Genomic DNA, 19,519 nt, shown 5'->3' with positions numbered 1-19,519 from the left:
TAGTGACTAATTTCTGTTAGCTTTCTTCTACTTATACCAAGGACATGATGATTGGTTATTTAAAAAAGGTTCAGCAGCAGCTTTATGTAAAAAAAGGGACAACAACGCACTGGATTTAAACATATGTGAGGCCTATAAGCTACATTGAAGAAAAAATAAATCTTTGTCAGGAAAAGGGTTTTTACACACAGCTTTATATTTCCACGTTTATCTATATGTAACCTTGAACTGTCATTCATAGATGATAGCAGTGCACACACTATCCTTTCCTCAGTGTTAAGCCTCATACACACGATTGGATTTTCTGCGGACAAAGCGTAGGACTTTTGTCCGAAGGGCGTTAGCCAGGAATTTGTCTTGCACACAATTGTCGGCCAACAAGCACAAAACAACATTGTTTTCAGCTCTTTAGCGCCACCCTTCGGGCACTTTTTGCTAATATCATGTTTGGTGAGCATTGATTCCGAGCATGCGTGTTTGTACTTTGGAGTTTTGTCCGACGGACTTGTGAAAATCCGAGAACACAACAATTGTCAGTGGAAAATTTCAAAGCATGCTACCCAACATTTGCCCGCGGAAAATCCGACAAAAATGTCCGATGGAGCATAACAAATGGTCAGAGTTTCCTCCAACAGCCTTTCATCACACAATTCCCGTCGGAAAATCCAATCGTGTGTACAAGGCTTAGGTCGTTGGTTGGTGGCCAATGGCCATGGTAACACAGAGGACATTTCTCAACAGAAAAATGAATAGGTACACAAAGCCATTATACTTCCATACCTCTTAATTCTGATGATCACTAGAACAGATAGGATAGTGAGTTATTCATTTATAAACGCTAGTGACCCATCAACTTCCAGTAAAGCCTCATACACACACAATCGGACTTCCAACAGACTTTTCCGTGGATTTTGCTCTGAAGGGCGTTGTCCGTGAACTTGGTATACATACACACGGCAGGACTTTTTCAGCCAACAAACACAGCGTAGTGACATGTTCTCACAGCAAACATTTGTCCGATGAAAAAGTGAAAAAGTTTGTCCGCTGGAGTGTACACACGGTCAGATTATCTGCAAAAACAGGTCCGTCGGACAATTGTTGTCAAAAAGTCGGATCGTGTGTTTGGGCCTTAAGAGAAATCTGATCTAGTAATGCCACATACATTTCCAATCTTTATTTTTCTTACGTGAATAAGCATGGCATATGAAAACTTGAATTCATCCTTCTGCTCGCCGTGTCCACCGTTATCTATATACACACTATCAACAATAAATCTTTAGTATAAAAAAATGTGTTGGAAGCAATGAGGCAGAGCACGCCTTAATAATATAATTACATTACATACCTACAGCTAACTTACTATAGTGGTAATGCATATTTTAGTATTTAGTTATAGCTTTACCTTTCTAAAACTGTTGGCCTTGCCTGCTTTGAGCAGCCGTTCAATGAAGTATGATAGTGTTGGTTTTTCTTTGCTGTAATTTATGTGTAATGTTAGAGACTTTGGGGCAGATCCACAAAAGAATTACGCCGGCGTATCTATTGATACGCTGCGTAATTTTAAAGTTCCCGCACGTATCTTTGTTTTGTATCTACAAAACAAGATACAACGGCATCTGGGATCGATCCGACAGGCGTACGTCTTAGTACGCCCGTCGGATCTTAGGTGCATTTTTCCGCCGGCCGCTAGGTGGCGTTTCCGTCGAATTCCGCGTCGAGTATGCAAATTAGCTAGTTACGGCGATCCACGAACGTACGTCCGGCCGGCGCATTTTTTTATGTCATTTGCGTTCGGCTTTTTCCGGCATATAGTTACCCCTGTTATTATGAGGCATACTCAATGTTAAGTATGGCCGTCCTTCCCGCGTCCGATTTTTAATTTTTTACGTCGTTTGCGTAAGTCGTTCGCGAATAGGGATTTGCGTAAAATGACGTCACCGTCGTAAGCATTGGCTTGTTCCGGTTTAATTTCGAGCATGCGCACTGGGATACCCCCACGGACGGCGCATGCGCCGTTAAAAAAAAACGTTGTTTACGTCGGGTCACGATGTATTTACATAAAACATGCCCCCATCACATCCATTTGAATTCCGCGCCCTTACGCCGCCAAAGATACACTACGCCGCTGAAACTTACAGCGCAAATTCTTTGAGGATTCGAAAAAAAAAAGTTACGGCGGCGTAGTGTATCTTAGATACGCTACGCCCGGCGGAGAGAAGCGCCGATCTACGTGGATCTGCCCCTTTGAGAGTTATCATATCTCTTCCCTAGCTTTGACTTACAGTATCTGTTGGTCTTTTTGATCAGTGGAATTTTAAAAGTCAGACATTCTTTATATCGTACATGGTTACATACTACTAGGAGCTCTGAAAGCCACAAAACTACGCAAAGCATCTTTTGTCCCCTGTGCATCCTTGTTTGTCAGAGTTATCTCACCGCATAGGGGAACATTGTTTCCAGTGGCTAAAGCATGGATAATATGGGGAGTCAGTGCAGAAGAGGTAGTTCCTCTATTTCTTGGCTTTCTAAGTTTGGCAAAGCGTAACCCTCCCTTTTAGTGTACCCCATGCCGTTAGGCAGCCATCCCGCCCTGCCCTGTCCATTTGTGCTTTTCTGCTTCCATATTTTCTCACATTTTAGACAACCTCACATCATAGGAGACCATGTTATAATTGTCCCATCCATAAATTTTCTTTTCTCTGGGGTTGTAGTCCACCATACTGCCATAGCCATACTGATTCTTAAATGGGACACTGATTTGCTTTTGAACACCAGTATGAGTGTCATAAGCAAAATTGATTGTGGTGTTGGTAGAAGAATAACTTCCAACTGTGTACAGGGTACCACAGGCCATAAATGCATTAGCCACTGAGTGTTTGCGAATTGTGGTTTCCCAGCTCTGATTCACCTCTAATGTTTTGGGATTTAATTGTGATATAACTATAGATCCTTTAGTTTTATCTGTGCTATAGATAGCCCACATCCCCAATTCATCTACAGCCAGATCAATATCTGTATAGCCTCCCCAAGAGTAAGGGTGCTGTCCATGATATCCGGCATCTGAAAGCTCCTTCTGAATTGCAACGGTCTCTGTCTTGAAATCATACTTGACTATTATTCTAGATTTTCGTCGTACATAATAGAGGGAACTTTTGTAGATTACTGCACCATTGCTTTCCATGGAGCGAGGTACTACATAGACCTTGGTTGGATAACCTTTTACTAACTGGTCAAGGTTTTCATACTCAAACACTTGGCGTATATCTGCTCCCACTGTATTGATTCGCCAAATGGTTTCTTCATTAAATGGAGAAACTGGTTCTGGGTCTCTCATCCAGACTCCATATTTTCCAGCAATGTTGTCAGCCTTTCGGTAAGTAGTGGGCTCTCCAACCCAGGTAATTTCACCACAGCTTCCTGAAAGTAGAAGACATTGACACAATGAGAAGAAACATTGAGACTTTATAGTAAACATCAATATTGTTACAAAAAAAATTATGGGTTTTTGTTAGTGCTGAAAATCCCAATTAAATAATGTTACCTCAAAATGTCATATTCCTGATAAGGGTATGTTGTACGATGTACTTGTATTAAAAAGTATCCTGTTCTCTTTGTATCTCTTCCTTTGTGTGAAATACCTGGTGTTCCTGTGAGTCCCCCTGCTTTCTTATTTTAAACTGACCATGCCATGAATGGGAGCACAACCAAAGGTCTATTTTCTGGCTTTGCTGGAAGAACAGCCTGCCTGTCCTCCAATGGTCAGACTTGTGTTGATATGCCTCCCTGCAAAGCCCTTCACTTGGAAGATCAATGTACTTCTAATTTCTCAACTCCCACCTCTCCAAGCTCCAGGGAAAAAAAAAGCGTGTGTATTTTTTTTAAAAATCATAATAAATAAAAAAATACCTAGATCAGTGCCAGGGTTAGTGTTTGGTTCAAGGTCAGGGTCAAAGGACAAGGCCAGGGTCATTGGGCCAGATTCACAAAAGAGATACGCCGTCGTATCTCTGAGATACGATTGTCGTATCTATGCGCCTGATTCATAGAATCAGGTTACGCATAGATAGCCCTAAGATCCGACAGGTGTAAGCTACTTACACCGTCGGATCTTGGGCTGCAATTCTAGGCCGGCCGCTAGGTGGCGAATTCCATTGCGGTCGGTGTAGAATATGCAAATGACTAGTTAGCCGATTCACGAACGTCCGCTTTGCCCGTCGCTCTAAATTTACGTTGTTTCCGTAGAGATACGTCGCGTAAAACTAAGCATGCCCTCTAGGTGGTCTAACCAATGTTAAGTATGTCCGTCGTTCCCGCGTCAAATTTTTAAATTCCACGTCGTTTGCGTAAGTTGTCCGTGAATGGCGCTGGACGCCATTTACGTTAACATCGAAAACAATGACGTCCTTGCAACATCATTTAGCGCAATGCACGTTGGGAAATTTTAGGGACGGAGCATGCGCAGTACGTTCGGTGCGGGAACGTGCCTAATTTAAATGGTCCCCGCCCCATTTGAATTAGGCGGGCTTGCGCCGGGCGTATTTACGCTACGCCGCCGCAAGTTTACAGGTAAGTGCTTTGTAAATCAAGCACTTACGCTGTAAACTTGCGGCGGTGTAAAGTAAATGGGATACGTTACGCCGCCGCAGTGTAACGCATTTGTATGTGAATCTGGCCCATTATTTTTGTGGACAGCATTTTTTTTTTTTAATCAGTATTAGTGTCAGTTAGTGTGTTTTAGGTTGGATAAAAAGAGCAAAATGCGCACTATTGTTTCTGGGCTGTACTACGGGTACAAACAACTAACACACACCTATGTGGTATCGCTGCGATCGTCAGGAGCAGAAAAACGTATTTTTGGTTGTTTTTTGGTGAAGTAGCAAGAAATATACAACTACATTTAAACAAAATGTTTTTTTTTTACTATTTTGGGCCAGTTTTCCTTTGATAATAAAAAATAAAACAGGAGATATTCATTACCATTTATCACCAAATGAAAGCCCAATTTGTCCTGAAAATGTGGATGCACAAAGTAGTTATGTACAGTTTTACTAACACATGTCAAAGTTGCAAAATTGTACTTGTGCATTAAGATTTGTTTAACACTAAGGCATGAAGGGATTAAACTGAGTGGGTTGTTTTACAAGGTTAGGGTTCACATATACTTTATCCCAGAATACAATTCCTCTAAAAGTAACTCATGTAAAAGAATCACGGCACTTCCTTCGTTACAACTATGATTTCGGCTAGAGACCGATTTTATGCAGGTCAAATTCCTCCACAGGGCCTACTTCACCCCGAAACGGTTGACAATTATGAATCCCAACATCCCGGTGGCCTGCCCCAGATGTAATCTAGGGGCTGCCTCCTTCTTTCGCATGGTCTGGACCTGCCCCCGCCTTGGAGATTATTGGTCGGGAGTGGCTGGCGCCCTTGACCAAATTACCGCTCTGGACCTGGGAGCTAGCCCTAAATCAATGCTGCTGAATGTCTTCGGCCCTGGGGTGCGGGGTAAATACACAAAATCATTCCTCGGGTATGCTACTTTTTATGCCAGTAGGGAGATATTCCTCCACTGGAAGAGTGCTGCACCTCCCACGGTGTCCTCATGGTGCTCGGTATTGAACTCGGTGCTGCCACTGTACAAGATCACCTTTGCTAATCGAAACTGTCCTACTAAATTTGATAAGATATGGTCGGGGTGGATAGATGCCTGGGGCACAGAGTTTACTGGTGACAATGATGGAAATGGCCCTCTGTTATGATTTCCTGGAAGCTATACGCTGTATGTTCAAGGTGTGTTTGACTGCTTGGATGAGGTCCGCCCCCTTCTCCTCCCCCCTGTTATACACTCCTCCTGCTTCCCTCCCCCCCCCCGGAACCTCCTTTAAGTAACCTTGCTATGATTTCTTGTTCCCAAATTGGTATCTCATTGTATTGGTGTATGCTAGCCTGTCACCGCCTCTCTTCTGTTCATACCAGCAACACATCTAACTGGTGAAATTCTGAGTAATGCTTTCTCTGTGACTAACTGTGTTTATGCATCGCTTGTATTGTAAAAATTTGAATAAACATTTTTCTTGTGAAAAAAAAAAAAACAATCACGGCACCTTTGTGCTTTCAGTGTTATTCCCTGTACACACGATCAGTTCGTCTGATGAAAACGAACCGATGGATTTTTTCATCAGATATCCGATGAAGCTGACTTTCATCAGTCGTGCCTACACACCATCGGTTAAAAATCCGATCGTGTCCAACGCGGTGACGTAAAACACAACGACGTGCTGAGAAAAATTAAGTTCAATGCTTCCGAGCATGCGTCGACTTGATTCTGAGCATGCGTGGATTTTTGACCGATGGATTTCCCCACAGACGATCGTTTTTTTCTATCGGTTTTTTAACCATAAGAAAAATTTAAAACAGGTTCTATTTTTTTTTCACCAATGGGAAAAAAAACGATAGGGCCCACACACGATCGGTTCGTCCAAAGAAAACGGTCCGTTTTCATCAGACGAACCGATCGTGTATACTGGGTTACCTCATTTAGTTTAAAATAGTATTTTCTAATGACATAAAGGTTTCAAAATTTTGTGCTTAAAGAAATATGGGCAAGTCCAGAAAATATAAAATTCTTACCACCCATTTTAATATTCTGCAAACTCTCAACAGCTGAACGGTTTTCGGGGATCATTCTTGAAGCTGGAAGTGCTGTGAGCTCTGATTTCAGCTCCTGGTAGCCCATACCATCTGCACCCCATCGAGACACTATAAAGTAAAAATCCATAACATATAAGCAGTCTTAATTTCTTATCACCAATATCAGTCCTTTAATACTCTAGCCACACTAACTAAGTACATTCAAATTTTTAGGGCAGTGTTTCAAAATCCCTCCTAATAACCCTCCAACAGGTCATGTTTTTAGGATGTTCTTTACATTGCAAAGGTGACTTAAATTTCTGTTGCTGGCTCAGTAATTAGTGAAGTTGTATACACTGAGGTGTATCATGAAAACATGACCTGTTGGGTTTAGGGCTTGTTTACATGTATGTTAATTATGAAGAACAAAGCAATGCTCTTTAATGCGCCTATACCGATTATGGTGTCTTTATGACGTGTTTTCATTGTTTTTATGAATGTTGGAAAGGCTTCAGGAATGCTTGATACATACCCATGTTGCTATTTTAGTTGGAAGCGCTAAATGGGGAAGTGATGTGGAAGAAATTATCAACTTTGAGGTGTGCTTAGGTTGTGGTGTGATAGCAGATATTTATCCACCTGCTGGCTTGTATACAATTTTTGGGCAATTTTTAGGCTTTTTGCCAAGGCACCTCAGAAGAAACCTGAATGTACCCAAGGGTGCCGGTCAGGGACATTGCTAGGTCTACAAAAGATCTGGGACTAGAGCCCATAGCAGCGAAGTAAAGAAAGTCATACTCTTGGGCAGGCTTGGCGCCGCTACTGATTCTGAATTGTGAGAAAGAGACTCAGGAGTCAGGAATATTTTTTGTGGGGGGTAATTTCCCCGTTGCCCCCCTCTGATCCGCCCTGGTGTGTGTGTGTGTGTGTATATATATATATATATATATATACACACAGTATAAAATATTGTTACATATTTGAGTGCGGATCCCTTTTACATCAGGGTCCCCAGAGAGCCCCCCCTTACATCAGGGTCCCACGAGAGCCCCCCTTACATCAGGGTCCTCAGAGAGCCCTCCCCTTACATCAGGGTCCTCAGAGAGCCTCCCCTACAGAGGGCTCTCTTTCAGAGGTTCCCCTTGTACCTGGCTGGTCACCACTCTGCTATGTGTATGTGTGAGGCTCACAAAGGAATGAAGATTGCACACTGGAATCAGTGGGGAGCGGTGTGGCATCAGTGCCTAGTACAAGGCTTGCGCACACCAGGTGGAAGATCTCCCCCCTGCACACATGGTATGGCTGGATATAGGCACAAGGTGGCTCGGGGAGGATCGAGTCCACAAGTGGACACGACTGTGATATGGTGGGCTGCCTTTTTTGGGCAGCTGGCTTAAAATAAGGTAGATGCCTGGAGCTGCAGCACCAATAGCACCTATGTTAATCCTGCCCTGATGTACCCGGTAAGAGACTTGGGACTATGGGCCCCAGATTTGAGGCTATATCCCCAGAAGTCACCCCTTAGCAACGCCACTGGTGTCTGGGCACACTGGTTGAAAAAGGATGGTCTAGGGTATAATGGAAATTATGATGCTATCAGAAAAAAAATATTTTTTAAAAGTTTGAAATTGTAGTAAATATTTACAAATATGAAACTTATCGTAAAATGGTCAAACCTAAAATAAACAGTATAAATGAAAGACAATTCTGATAGATTTACAATTTTTTCTGCTGACTGTAGTCTTCCTAAAGTCCTATTGTACAGTGATTTGTAGCTATAACTAAAGCAACAATGTATAAACATAATTTCTTTTTGACATATAAGTATCTCTGTGACCTGATAAACATGACCCCACTATACAAAGATTATTGAAGCCAAGTAAAGAAAGAGTGAAGCCATGTCTATTACTGAAAAAGCATGTGTGACCCCTCCACAAAACATACAGTTAACTTACAGTCTGCAGTTCCATCTCTTGCTGCTACAGGGGATGTTCTACCTCCAGTTCCATGGATTTCAGCAGGTGACGGTCCTGAAAAAATCAGAGCATAACTAAATAGAATTTGCTCTTATGAAAGGACTAAAGAAATGTTTATGTACAGTTTTGAAAAGTGAAACAGTTGGGATTGTAAAATATAGTTTGATTAAAAAAAAAATCTTCATACCTAAATCTGTAAAGACTGGTAATATTTAACCACGTTGGTAGCCTGCCAACCACATTGGCCTGTTGTTTGTATCTGCCTTGCTTTAAAATACATTTATAATGTTTTCTACTGTGTTGCGTTCAGAGGTAAAAGATTACTTTGTTAACATTTTTTTGCACATAGATGTGAAATAGGATTATTATTAATACAATTTAATTTTTTTTGCAACCTTCAGGTGGAGCACTAGGCTCATTTTCACTGGTTTGCCAGACTAATAACAATCAATAGGCAGCACTAACGTACACAATGAATGCTTCACCAGTGTTTCACATTAGATGTCTATATCAATGTCAAATACATGTGTCACTTTTTCTCATGCACATTGCCAGGGCCAGATTAAGAACATCATGGGCCTGGTGCTGAGGATTTTGGTGGACCTTTTATGAATAATAAATAAATATAAAAACGATTTTTTGTTATAACAAATTAAATTAAAGAGAGAGAGGGAGGATGATAAAGAGAGAGAGGATGAAAGAGGGGTGAGGGGTAAGGGAGGGAGGATGAGAAAGAAAGGGGGGATGAGAAAGAGAGGATGCGCATGAGCATGTATGGGAATGACATCAACGCAGCCCAGCCAAGGCAAGTGACCGAAGGCACAGAGCCCAGAAGGAAGACCGGGTGAAGATGGAAGCGCCCGGGACCTGCCGGACTGATTACAGCGCAGCACTGGAGGGCTCAATCTGATAATTTAAGTGTACCCTAATGTGCTAATATGCTGTGCATATTTGTATACTATGGCATAACCTACCTCAGGGCCTCTAAAAAAGTAGTAATGTTAGCGAAGTTTACTACCACTTTATTATCACAGGATCCCAGGAGCCTCTCATGGGGCCTCCTACTGACCCAGTGGCCCTTGGGCAGTGCCTAAGTGCATAGTTGCCAACATTTCAAAAATATTTTTTTACAAGTGTTATATTTAGAGTAGCGGAGATCCCCTATGTTCCTCTATACATCACAGTAGTAATCACAAAATTAAATAAGTACTAATAATAGGCAGAACAAATATGAGGACTGAGAAGATTTCCTTTAGTTGAACTAACAAAAGTGTGCCCATTCTACAGCTGGTAACATTAAGGATATTCAGTATAATTTTAAAGAACTGTTTTTGTGGGTAAGAGGCGTAGGAGAGGAGTATGGACGGTATAAAACTGGGAAGTATGTGCAGGCGATGGAGAGGAATGTGGAGGGTGTAACGCCATCTGCGTTACTCCATGCAGAACGAGCGCAGCTGTCCCTGTTTCTAACAGCTGCGCTCCATTCTGTAAGACGTCCGCGTCACTTCCGGTGCGCGGACGTCTGCGTTCCACGCTGGAGCGCGGAAGCGCGTCCCAGCGTGTCACGCTCGGCGCTCGGCACCCGGGCTATTTAAACCCCCCAGGATCGGCGGCAGGGTGTTCGGTTATTCTGGTTGGACCCTGCCGCCACCTGGAACCTGGTACCCTCACTGCAGGACCTGTGCCCACGCTGGACCCCTGCACCGCTGCACCTCTGCACTCCGGACCTCTGCACTCTGGACCTCTGCACTCTGGACCCTGCTCCCTGGACCTCACCTCTCTGGACTCTGTCCCTCATTCGGCTCCCAGGAAAACCTTGCTTAGTGGACACTCATTGAGCCAGTATCCTTCTGCCTGATACAGATCCCTTACAGGACCAGCTGCCACGTTCTGCTCCAATTATCACTGGATCACCAGTACCAGCAGATTCCTGTCACAGAATCAACTACAGAAAACCTCCTAAACCGCAAGTATTATCTATGACAAGTTGTATTGCTTATAGTTAATGCTGAATCTATACAGGACTGTATTCATCTCCATACTAACTGCCTTATTACATCAATATACTAACTTGAATCATTACCAACACCAGCTTGTGTTGATTACAGAGACTGTTTATATGCTGCAGTAGACAATTAGCTTATGAGTTAATAAGCTATCTATAATATATGTTTTGTTCTCTGGAGGTTGTGATGACCTAACCCCAAACTCTTTATATTACTTTGAGAGTGAACCGGTGGTTTTGAGCTGAGTAGCCTCCGTTTTGAGATCCAAACTTATAGTCTAGAAACTTAAGTATTGCAGAGTCATAACAGAGGGTCACAGTGGGCAATAAGTACAGGAGAGGAGTGTGGAGGGTATGGCAGTGGGCAGTATGCACAGCAGATGAGTGTGGAGGGTATGACAGAGGGTGGTATGTACCGGAGAGGAGTGTGGAGGGTATGAAAGTGTGCAGTGTACAGGAGAGGAGTGTGGAGAGTATGATGGGGGGTGGTATGTACAGGAGAGGGATTTGGAGAGAAAGATAGTTGGCAGTATGTAGAGTGTGAAGGGTAAGGTTGGGTTACAGTATGTACAGGAGAGGAGTGTGGAGGGTAAGGTTGGGTTACAGTATGTACAGGAGAGAAGTGTGGATTGTATAATAGTGGGCAGTATGTACAGGAGAGGAGCGTGGAGGGTATAATGGGGCAGTATCTACAGGAGAGGAGTGTGGAGGGTATGATAGTGGGCAGTATGCACAGAAGAGGAGTGTGGAGGGTATAATAGTGGGCAGTATGCACACTAGACTAGTGTGGAGGGTATGACAGCCAGCACTATGTACAATAGAGGAGTTTATGAATGTTTATAAATGTGGGCAGTATGTAAAGAAGAGGAGTGTGGAGGGTATGATGTTTAGGAAATTTGTAGTGGTTTCACACTGAGGCGATGCGCTGGCAGGAGAAAGAAAAATCTCCTGCAAGCAGCATCTTTGGAGCGGTAAGAGGAGCGGTGTGTTTACCACTCCTTCACCGCTCCTTCCCATTGAAAACAATGGGAAACCGTGGTAATACTGCCGTCAATGCGCCTCTGCAGAGGTGCATTGCGGGCGGTATTAACCCTTTTTCGGCCATTAGCGGGGGTTAATACTGCACCACTAGAGGCCGAATACCATAGCAATTCAGGCGCTATAACGCCACCGCACGTCCTGCCCCAGTGTGAAAAGGGCCTAAGTGAAAAAATATAGAAAACATAGGTGGTGCTAATTTCTCTATAACAAGTAAAATATATAAGAAAATATTTATATATGCATCCTTAAGTAAAAAAGAGAAATAAAAAAGTAATAATTAAGTGTCCTTTCCAACTTTAGTCCATAAATGAAAGACAAAACAACAGTCCAAAAAAAGTGCCCCGCAAAGCCAAGCAGCTTTGTAAAATGTTTAGGGTTTTCATTCTCATACCTGTAGGCCATTTTGGCCACCTGCAAACCTGGGCATAAAACTCCCAGTTAGCAATCCCAACATCCAGCCTTGTTGCTAAGATGTGAAAACCCTTGGCGTTTACTCCTGCAATGCTGGGAATGAGCATCCAAAGGTTTCACATCCTAGCAGTATGGCCAAACTGAGGTCTCTTGACCTTGCTTTTCCTGGAAAATTTTCACTTTTCCTTTGATATTAAGTGATAGGCTTCCCAAAACAGAACGTCTTCCTATGTCCTAACTGCATATTAGGAGCGGACAGGAGTGATGGCCTACTGCAAGTCACCAGACTAGAACATAGGTAGGCCATACTGACCAAAAACTGAAGTTCTATTCAACCACTCAATAGACATGTGCATTCGTTTTCGTCCGAATGCATTTCCGTCTGAATTTCTGGTATTTTCGTTATCGTTATAACAAATGACAACGAAAGCACAGAAAACGAAAACCGAAAGATCCGACATAAACAAATGCTTTATTTTCGTTTTCGTTTTGGTCGAATGTGCCTAACCTTAACTCTATTAGTCCAATATTATTCTACATAAAGAGAAAAGATTTGACATTATAGAGACATGAAGAAGAGTCGACATAGAGAGAAAAGATTTGACATAGAGAGAAAAGATTCGACATAGAGAGACATGAAGATTCGACGAAGTAGCTAAAAATATCGCAGCAAGCGGACATTTATCGGAAATGCTCTGCCCATAGGCTATAGAAGAATTCTAATGTTGGTTGACTAGTAATAATAATTAATAAATATAATTATTATTAGTCATACAACATTAGAATTCTTCTATAGTTTGTAGACCAAACATTCGACCGGAAATGTACGATTGCGGCATCGTACAGCTTCGTTGCTCCGTCGAATCTTCTTTTTTTTTTTTTTTTTTAAGATTCTGTCGAATCTTCCTTTTTTTTTTTTTTTAGATTCCGTTGAATCTTCTTAGAACATTCGACAGACACCATAAGCCTTCAATGACAGATTCGACCTTAATTAATTTGGATTTTCGGACTAATGCATTTTTTTTACGAAAAACTAAATAAATAAAAACGAATTTCGAGAGTAACTAAATAAATTTATTTTTCGGACGAAAACTAAATTCCTAAACAAAATATTTCAGTGTGCACATGTCTACCATTCAATCATGTTCCACAGACATGAAAATGGTTGGATTTCACTCCTGTAATGATGATATCCAAAGACGTATCCCAGTGCGCATTCTCCTAATTACGCCGTAAATAGTCAATGCTTTCAACGTGAACGTAACTTACGCAAAGCCCTATTCGCGAACGACTTACGCAAACGACGTAAACAACGCAAAAGTCAACGCTGGCCCGACGTCCATACTTAACATTGGCTACGCCTCATATAGCAGGGATAACTTTACGCCGGAAAAAGCCTTACGTAAACGATGTAAAAAAATGCGCCGGGCGGACGTACGTTTCTGAATCGGCGTATCTACCTAATTTACATATTCTATGCGTAAATCTCCGGAAGCGCCACCTAGCGGCCAGCGTAAATATGCAACTAAGATACGACGTCGTAAGAGACTTACGTCAGTCGTATCTTAGCCAAATTTCCGCGTATCTTACTTTCTGAATACAGAAAGAAGATACGCCGGCGCATCCTAGAATTTACGCGGCATATCAATAGATACGCCGACGTAAACTCTTTCTGAATCTGGGCCTATGTGTATGCAATTATGTTGGGGATATATGGCATGTTTTTAATGGATTATATTTCAGCCAGGTCACTGTTTTTATACAGTTTCATTTATAGCCGTGTGGTCTGACAAGAAGCTAAATGAGCCTTGTGTGAACTTATGAAGCCCTTTAAATCTGTGGAATTCATATGTTCATTATCAGACCATAAATACTTTGCGGACACCAGATACCAGGGTCCTTTTACGTATGTCCTGTCTCATGTTACGAATCCTTGCAACCTAATGAATATGTTGTCACTTAAAAAGGACTAGGAAGCAGGTCATGATCTTTCAGGCATAACTTTGTGGTCAATCAGCCTTACTGAGAAAAAAAAAGGGCAGTGAAGAGTAGGCTACTGTCACATAAATGACACTAGGACTTGCATCCCCCTAATTTCAATATATGCAGAAACTGTTGTTTTCTTTTAGTTTTCTTATGCTGTGGTAAAAGTATTCAGAAAACAGCCTGACTAATTTAAATATCAAATGTCATACATTAAGGGATTACCAAAAAATACATCTTCTTATGTTACTGGTACCAGAGAGGAACGGCCACATCCTTTGTTGTATAAAATAACAATATTTATTGCAAAAAAATATTAAAAAACATTCATAAAATCATGAACATGCGCTCTAATTGGACAATATTCGGCATGTAATAAGACAAAAATAATACATCTTTGCTATATGTTCCAAGAGGTCAACGCGTTTCATTTTAATCGCTTCCTACATTAGGGGATGCCATTTAAGAATAAAAGATATTCTTGAAGTGAATGTAAAATCTTGTTTAAAAAACAAAAATAAAAAAACAAACATGTTATATTTACCTCCTATGTGCAGTTGTTTTGCACAGAGCAGCCTTTTCTCGGGGCCCTCCTTCGCTGCTCCTTGCCCCTCCCTCCTGTCGAGTGCCCCTCATACCAAACAGCTTGTTATGGGGGCACCCGAGCCAAGCTGCAGCTCCCCGTGTCCATTCAGACACAGAGCTGCTGTTCGGCCCCACCCCCTCTCTCTCCTGATTGTCTAACTGACTTTGATTGACAACTGCAGGTGTTATTGGTGCTGCTGCTATGTCTCAGCCAATCAGGAGGGAGAATGCCGTGCCCAAAACAATATGTAGGAAGAACTACACGTAAATTACGTATTAGAATTAACGAACATTTAGCTAACATGAAAAATTGCTTCCCAAAGCATTTCCTATCAAATCACTTCAGGCTATTTCATGACAATGATCCTACTTTAGCAACCTTCTATGGGATAGATAAAGTGATTTTTTTTTTTTTTAAATGCAGTATCACAAAACGAAACTAAATGGCTATATAATTTAGACACTTTACAACCTGCTGGTCTAAATATAGACGTTGATTTAAATAGGTTTTTTTATTAATCATGTCAAGTAGTGTCTTAAATTATTTGTTCTGTTTTTTAATTATAGGTCTAGAGAGGTTTAAAACATACTTGTCTAGTTATTTAAATCTCTCTATGTAATTTCCCAGATAACCCATCTTTATAATCTATTGTCATCTGTTTAATATTTGTTGTTGCCTAGCTGGTGGGTTGTGAACAGCTGCACCCGTTCACTCACGGTAGTAGAATTCATAGAATCCACTAGATGGCATTACTATTCATTATAAATGAGCTTTCTAGCTTCGGCCAATCATATTGGACTTGGGTAAATAAAAACATGACCCATTCAGTGACCGGGACGCTTCCTGACGACGTCATTACGACGAAGCGTACGTTGAGGCGCATCCTGGTCACGTTCTCACTTCTGGCCACTTCCAGCTTCAGGTTTCTGCATCTCCAGGCGGTGGAACGCACGCCAATCAAACACAGCACGAGCGGGACGGCTGTTTCTTAACCTACCTGGCTGGCATTATATGCAGTTTCCCTTCAGTGCTGAGGCAAAGCACTTTTTAAAGTAAGAGGCCATTTGGCTTGCTGTTTTTTATTTCTTAATTTTTAATAAATGGAATTATGCTATGGTTCTGCTTTTTCAATTTTTTTTCTGAGTAATTTTGAAGTGAAGCGATTCACAGGCTTATCCCGTTGGTGTATACCAGCACAGACCACAGTACCTAAAGCTAAAGCGTACATTTGACATCTAATCAAAGGGATGCTGTCATGAGAGATTAATGAAGGTTTCTGAACTCTCCCCTGAGAATGCTAGTTCTGACACATAGGGAATTCAGACATAGACAGCCATCAAGCATTTTCACCAGGAGGCTTGCAATGGCAGCCCCCTATTTCTCTTGTGACAGTGTCACTTTAAGCAGGTATGTCTTTTTGAATGTTGCAACTGAAGCAACTAAAAACAGGTTGAATTGCATACCCATGTGTTTTGTCATTCTTATGGAAAAACGCAGAAAATACTCTATCTAACAGTTCTATAACTTGCATGTATGGATACGTTTTGATTTTCAAACACTTGGGAAAATAAAGAGCTGAGTAACTAGAGCAAATGGTTGTGTATTTGCATAGGAGCTGGAGCCAGAAAATGCAGGCACAAATCTAAAACACTTGTGAATGTAGTGACTTCCAGAGGTACAGTACATACAGTACATTAACCCGTTCACTGAAACCAAAACATTTCTCACTCGTACTGACCGTAATTGTATTCAATTTGTGATTTTTTAATTTCTATTATTCTTCCACACTTTACTAATTTTTGTACTATTACTGTAAATGTGGCTTGTATTTTAGATGTATTATATGCTAAACAATTGCTAATCATAAAAAAATGTTTGCAGAAGCGAAGCATATCTCTAAAAGGTATACTTTCAGTGTAATCAGTCAAGACGAATGTACTGTTTGTGATATAAAAAAAAGGAAATATCATTGTATTTGGAACAGTATATAAGTGATGACAGATAGATACAATCAAGAGCCATGTTAAATAACACACACAAATTCATTACAGCCAAACCAAATTCACCCCTTTTTTTATATAATATGATATCTGTTTGGAAATGTCCGATGACATCTGCTTCTATCTGATCATGTCTGCAAAATCCAGACGAATGGTGGTCCTTTTTTGTCTGGCGAATCGGATATGATCGGATGAAAAAGGGCAGGTGGTCTGTTTTCATCTGATTTCCCCATAGAGGAGAGCGGGACTGGGTCCATCTCCACTCTCCACAGTGAGCGAACAGGACCTGTCATCCGTCTGCTCAGTGGGGATCATCGGAGCGATCCCCTGCTGAGCAAGCAGAGTCCATCAAACAGAGGTACCCGTGTCAAAGGAGCCTTAGGCCTTGTACACACGACCGAACATGTCTGCTGAAACTGGTCCGCGGACCAGTTTCAGCAGACATGTTCGGTTGTGTGTACGGCCGACCAGACAGGTTTCCAGCGGACATTTGTCCAGCCGACCGTTTTGCAGCGGACAAATGTTTCTTAGCATGCTAAGAAACATGTCCACTGGAAGCCTGTCCGTCGGACATGTTTGGTCGTCTGTACAGACTCACCGTACATGTCCGATCGGCCGCCATCCCTCGCATGCGTCAAAGTGATTCGACGCATGCGTGAAAGCTTTGAACTTACAGGGCCGCGCACGTCGCTGCGTCATCGTCACGGCGCGGCCACATCCCCGCGTATCGTGTACGCGGGGATTTGTGTCTGATGGTGTGTACAACCATCAGACAGAAATCTCAGAGGGGACATGTCCGCTGAAAACGGTCCGGCGGACCGTTTTCAGCGGACTGTCCCCTCGTGTGTACGAGGCCTTAGAGTTAGTTAGGTTTTGGGTGAACTTCTACTTTAAAACAGTAAACCGGTTAAAGAATGGCTGCTCTCCACTAATCTGGTTAATTTTGTTAATAGCATACTTGTCATTAGTACTCTCACTTATACGGTCAAGCTGCCAATGTGGTGCATTAACAGGCTTTGACATCGGTCCCTTACATTAAGGTACCATATTACTTTTGTGCATTGGTGTTAGCAAGTTGTGGTCAGGATAAAAATTTGCCACTACATTTCTGGTGGTAGTAATATGCCTTCCATGTTTAGGGTTAAATATGCAGAGGATAAGAAACAAGGTAAAGTGTAGAAATATAAAGTAAAGATAACTAATAGAATCCTTACAGACCACCTTTTTTGCAGCTCCAAATGTATTTTCTTATATATAATTTTGAAAACTAGTCGCCTGCTTATGTTACCTTCTTTGGCTAACTTTTCCAAGTTTTTTACAATTCCATAATCAGTTCAAATTAGAGAAGTATAGGGGTTGATTTAACAAAACTGGAGAGTGCAAAATCTGGTGCAGCTTTGCATAAAAACCAATCAGCTTCCAGGTTTTATTGTCAAAGCTTAATTGAACAAGCTGAAGTTATAAGCCAATAGGTTTCCATGCAGAGCTGCACCAGATTTTGCACTCTCTAGTTTTAGTAAATCATACCCCTAGTGCAGTGATGCCGAAACTTAACACCCCAGATGTTTTGGAACTGCATTTCCCATGATGCTCAACCACACTGAAGAGTGCATGAGCATCATGGGAAGTGTAGTTCCAAAACATCTGGGGTGCCAAGGTTCACCATCACTGCCCTAGTGTGTCATTATTCTAGACTTACCTTGTCTTGGTGAAACCCGCTGGTCCCTGTTCCTTGATACCTCAGTAACAGGTGGACATTGTCCTTGTACTCTCTCTAGTCTCTCTGTTAGTCTTTGTTTGTCTTCTTCCAAAGATGTCTTTTCCTTCAAGAGGTCAGAGTAGGCCATCTCAAGACTCACCCTCTGTCCTTCCCATTCATCCTTTTGCATTCTTAATGTCTCCATCTCCTTCTGATTATCTGACCATGATTGAGGTGAAGAAGTGGCTTGTTGTAGGTCTTTCCCTCCTAAGAATTTATTTACCATATTCTCCAACAAGCTGACCCTGGTTTGTAAGCCAGCTGTCTCTTGGGTACGGGCTGCATTTTCAAGTTGAAGCTCCCTAATAGATGTCATTGCTTCTCCAGGTTCAGTACAGCTTCCTTCTGAAGGACTGGGCACTGTGAAAGTATATGTACATTGTCCTTGGCGGTCATTGGCTCTTCTGAGTTGAGGACTTCCTTGTGCCAGGCAAAATACCAGTGGCACCAAAATATTAAGGGTGAAAAACCCCATATTTCTGCACTGGGATATGTTGATGCTTAATATGTCCAACAAGACAATCTATTCCTAATACCCAGTTAAGGCAGACTACTATAAACTAAAGTTAGTCACCAAACCCAAATAAGTTTCTCTGTATGGGACTGCTCACCTCAGCATCTCCTTTATACACTTAGCATGGATGAGGGATGGGGTGGAGGCGGGCCTAGAAGAGGGGGATAGATAAAATGACAAGAATCTTCCAGACTTGCGTGTCAGCTGTGGAGTGACACTGCCTGGAGCCAGCTCATATTGCAGCCTCTTGCTGCTTAGTAGTCGTTGCTTTCAAGAAGGCTAAATCAACATGTAAACATATCCAGCCTGTTATACCATCACTGACAGACCAGCAACAGGATTTAACTTACTAAATCATGCAGCTTGCTAAGTATTTTAATTGTTATTGTAGGGCAGGATTAAATATTTTTGCAGTAAATTCCATTTCAGAAAGATTTTTGGTAATGTACTAAAGAAAATGTCTAAACTTTATTTATTTTTTCCAAAGATGAATAAGACTTGGTGGCAAGTTCACATCTGTACATAGAAAAAAATAGAACAAAAATGTATTCCTCATGTTAAAAGCACATATTATGTATTATAACATAATACTGCTAATTGCCTCTGCCATC

The 19,519-nt window shown here is 41.8% G+C and overlaps 1 protein-coding gene across 1 annotated transcript; it reads right to left on the bottom strand.

Annotated features, from left to right (window-relative positions):
* Nucleotides 1–2,284: 2,284 nt before the first annotated feature.
* Nucleotides 2,285–19,014, bottom strand: MYOC (myocilin). Its single transcript, XM_040360132.1, has 4 exons — nucleotides 18,335–19,014; nucleotides 8,589–8,663; nucleotides 6,634–6,762; nucleotides 2,285–3,417 (listed from the first exon to the last, which is right to left on the bottom strand). Exons 1-4 carry the CDS (start codon nucleotides 18,867–18,869, stop codon nucleotides 2,630–2,632), a joined length of 1,527 nt encoding a protein of 508 aa, XP_040216066.1. The 5' UTR covers nucleotides 18,870–19,014; the 3' UTR covers nucleotides 2,285–2,629.
* Between the last annotated feature and the right edge of the window lie 505 nt (nucleotides 19,015–19,519).

The sequence above is a fragment of the Rana temporaria genome, chromosome 7 (assembly GCF_905171775.1).
Source record: "Rana temporaria chromosome 7, aRanTem1.1, whole genome shotgun sequence".
In the NCBI taxonomy this organism is placed as follows: Eukaryota; Metazoa; Chordata; class Amphibia; order Anura; family Ranidae; genus Rana; species Rana temporaria.
This window is presented reverse-complemented; position numbering and strand designations above follow the sequence as displayed.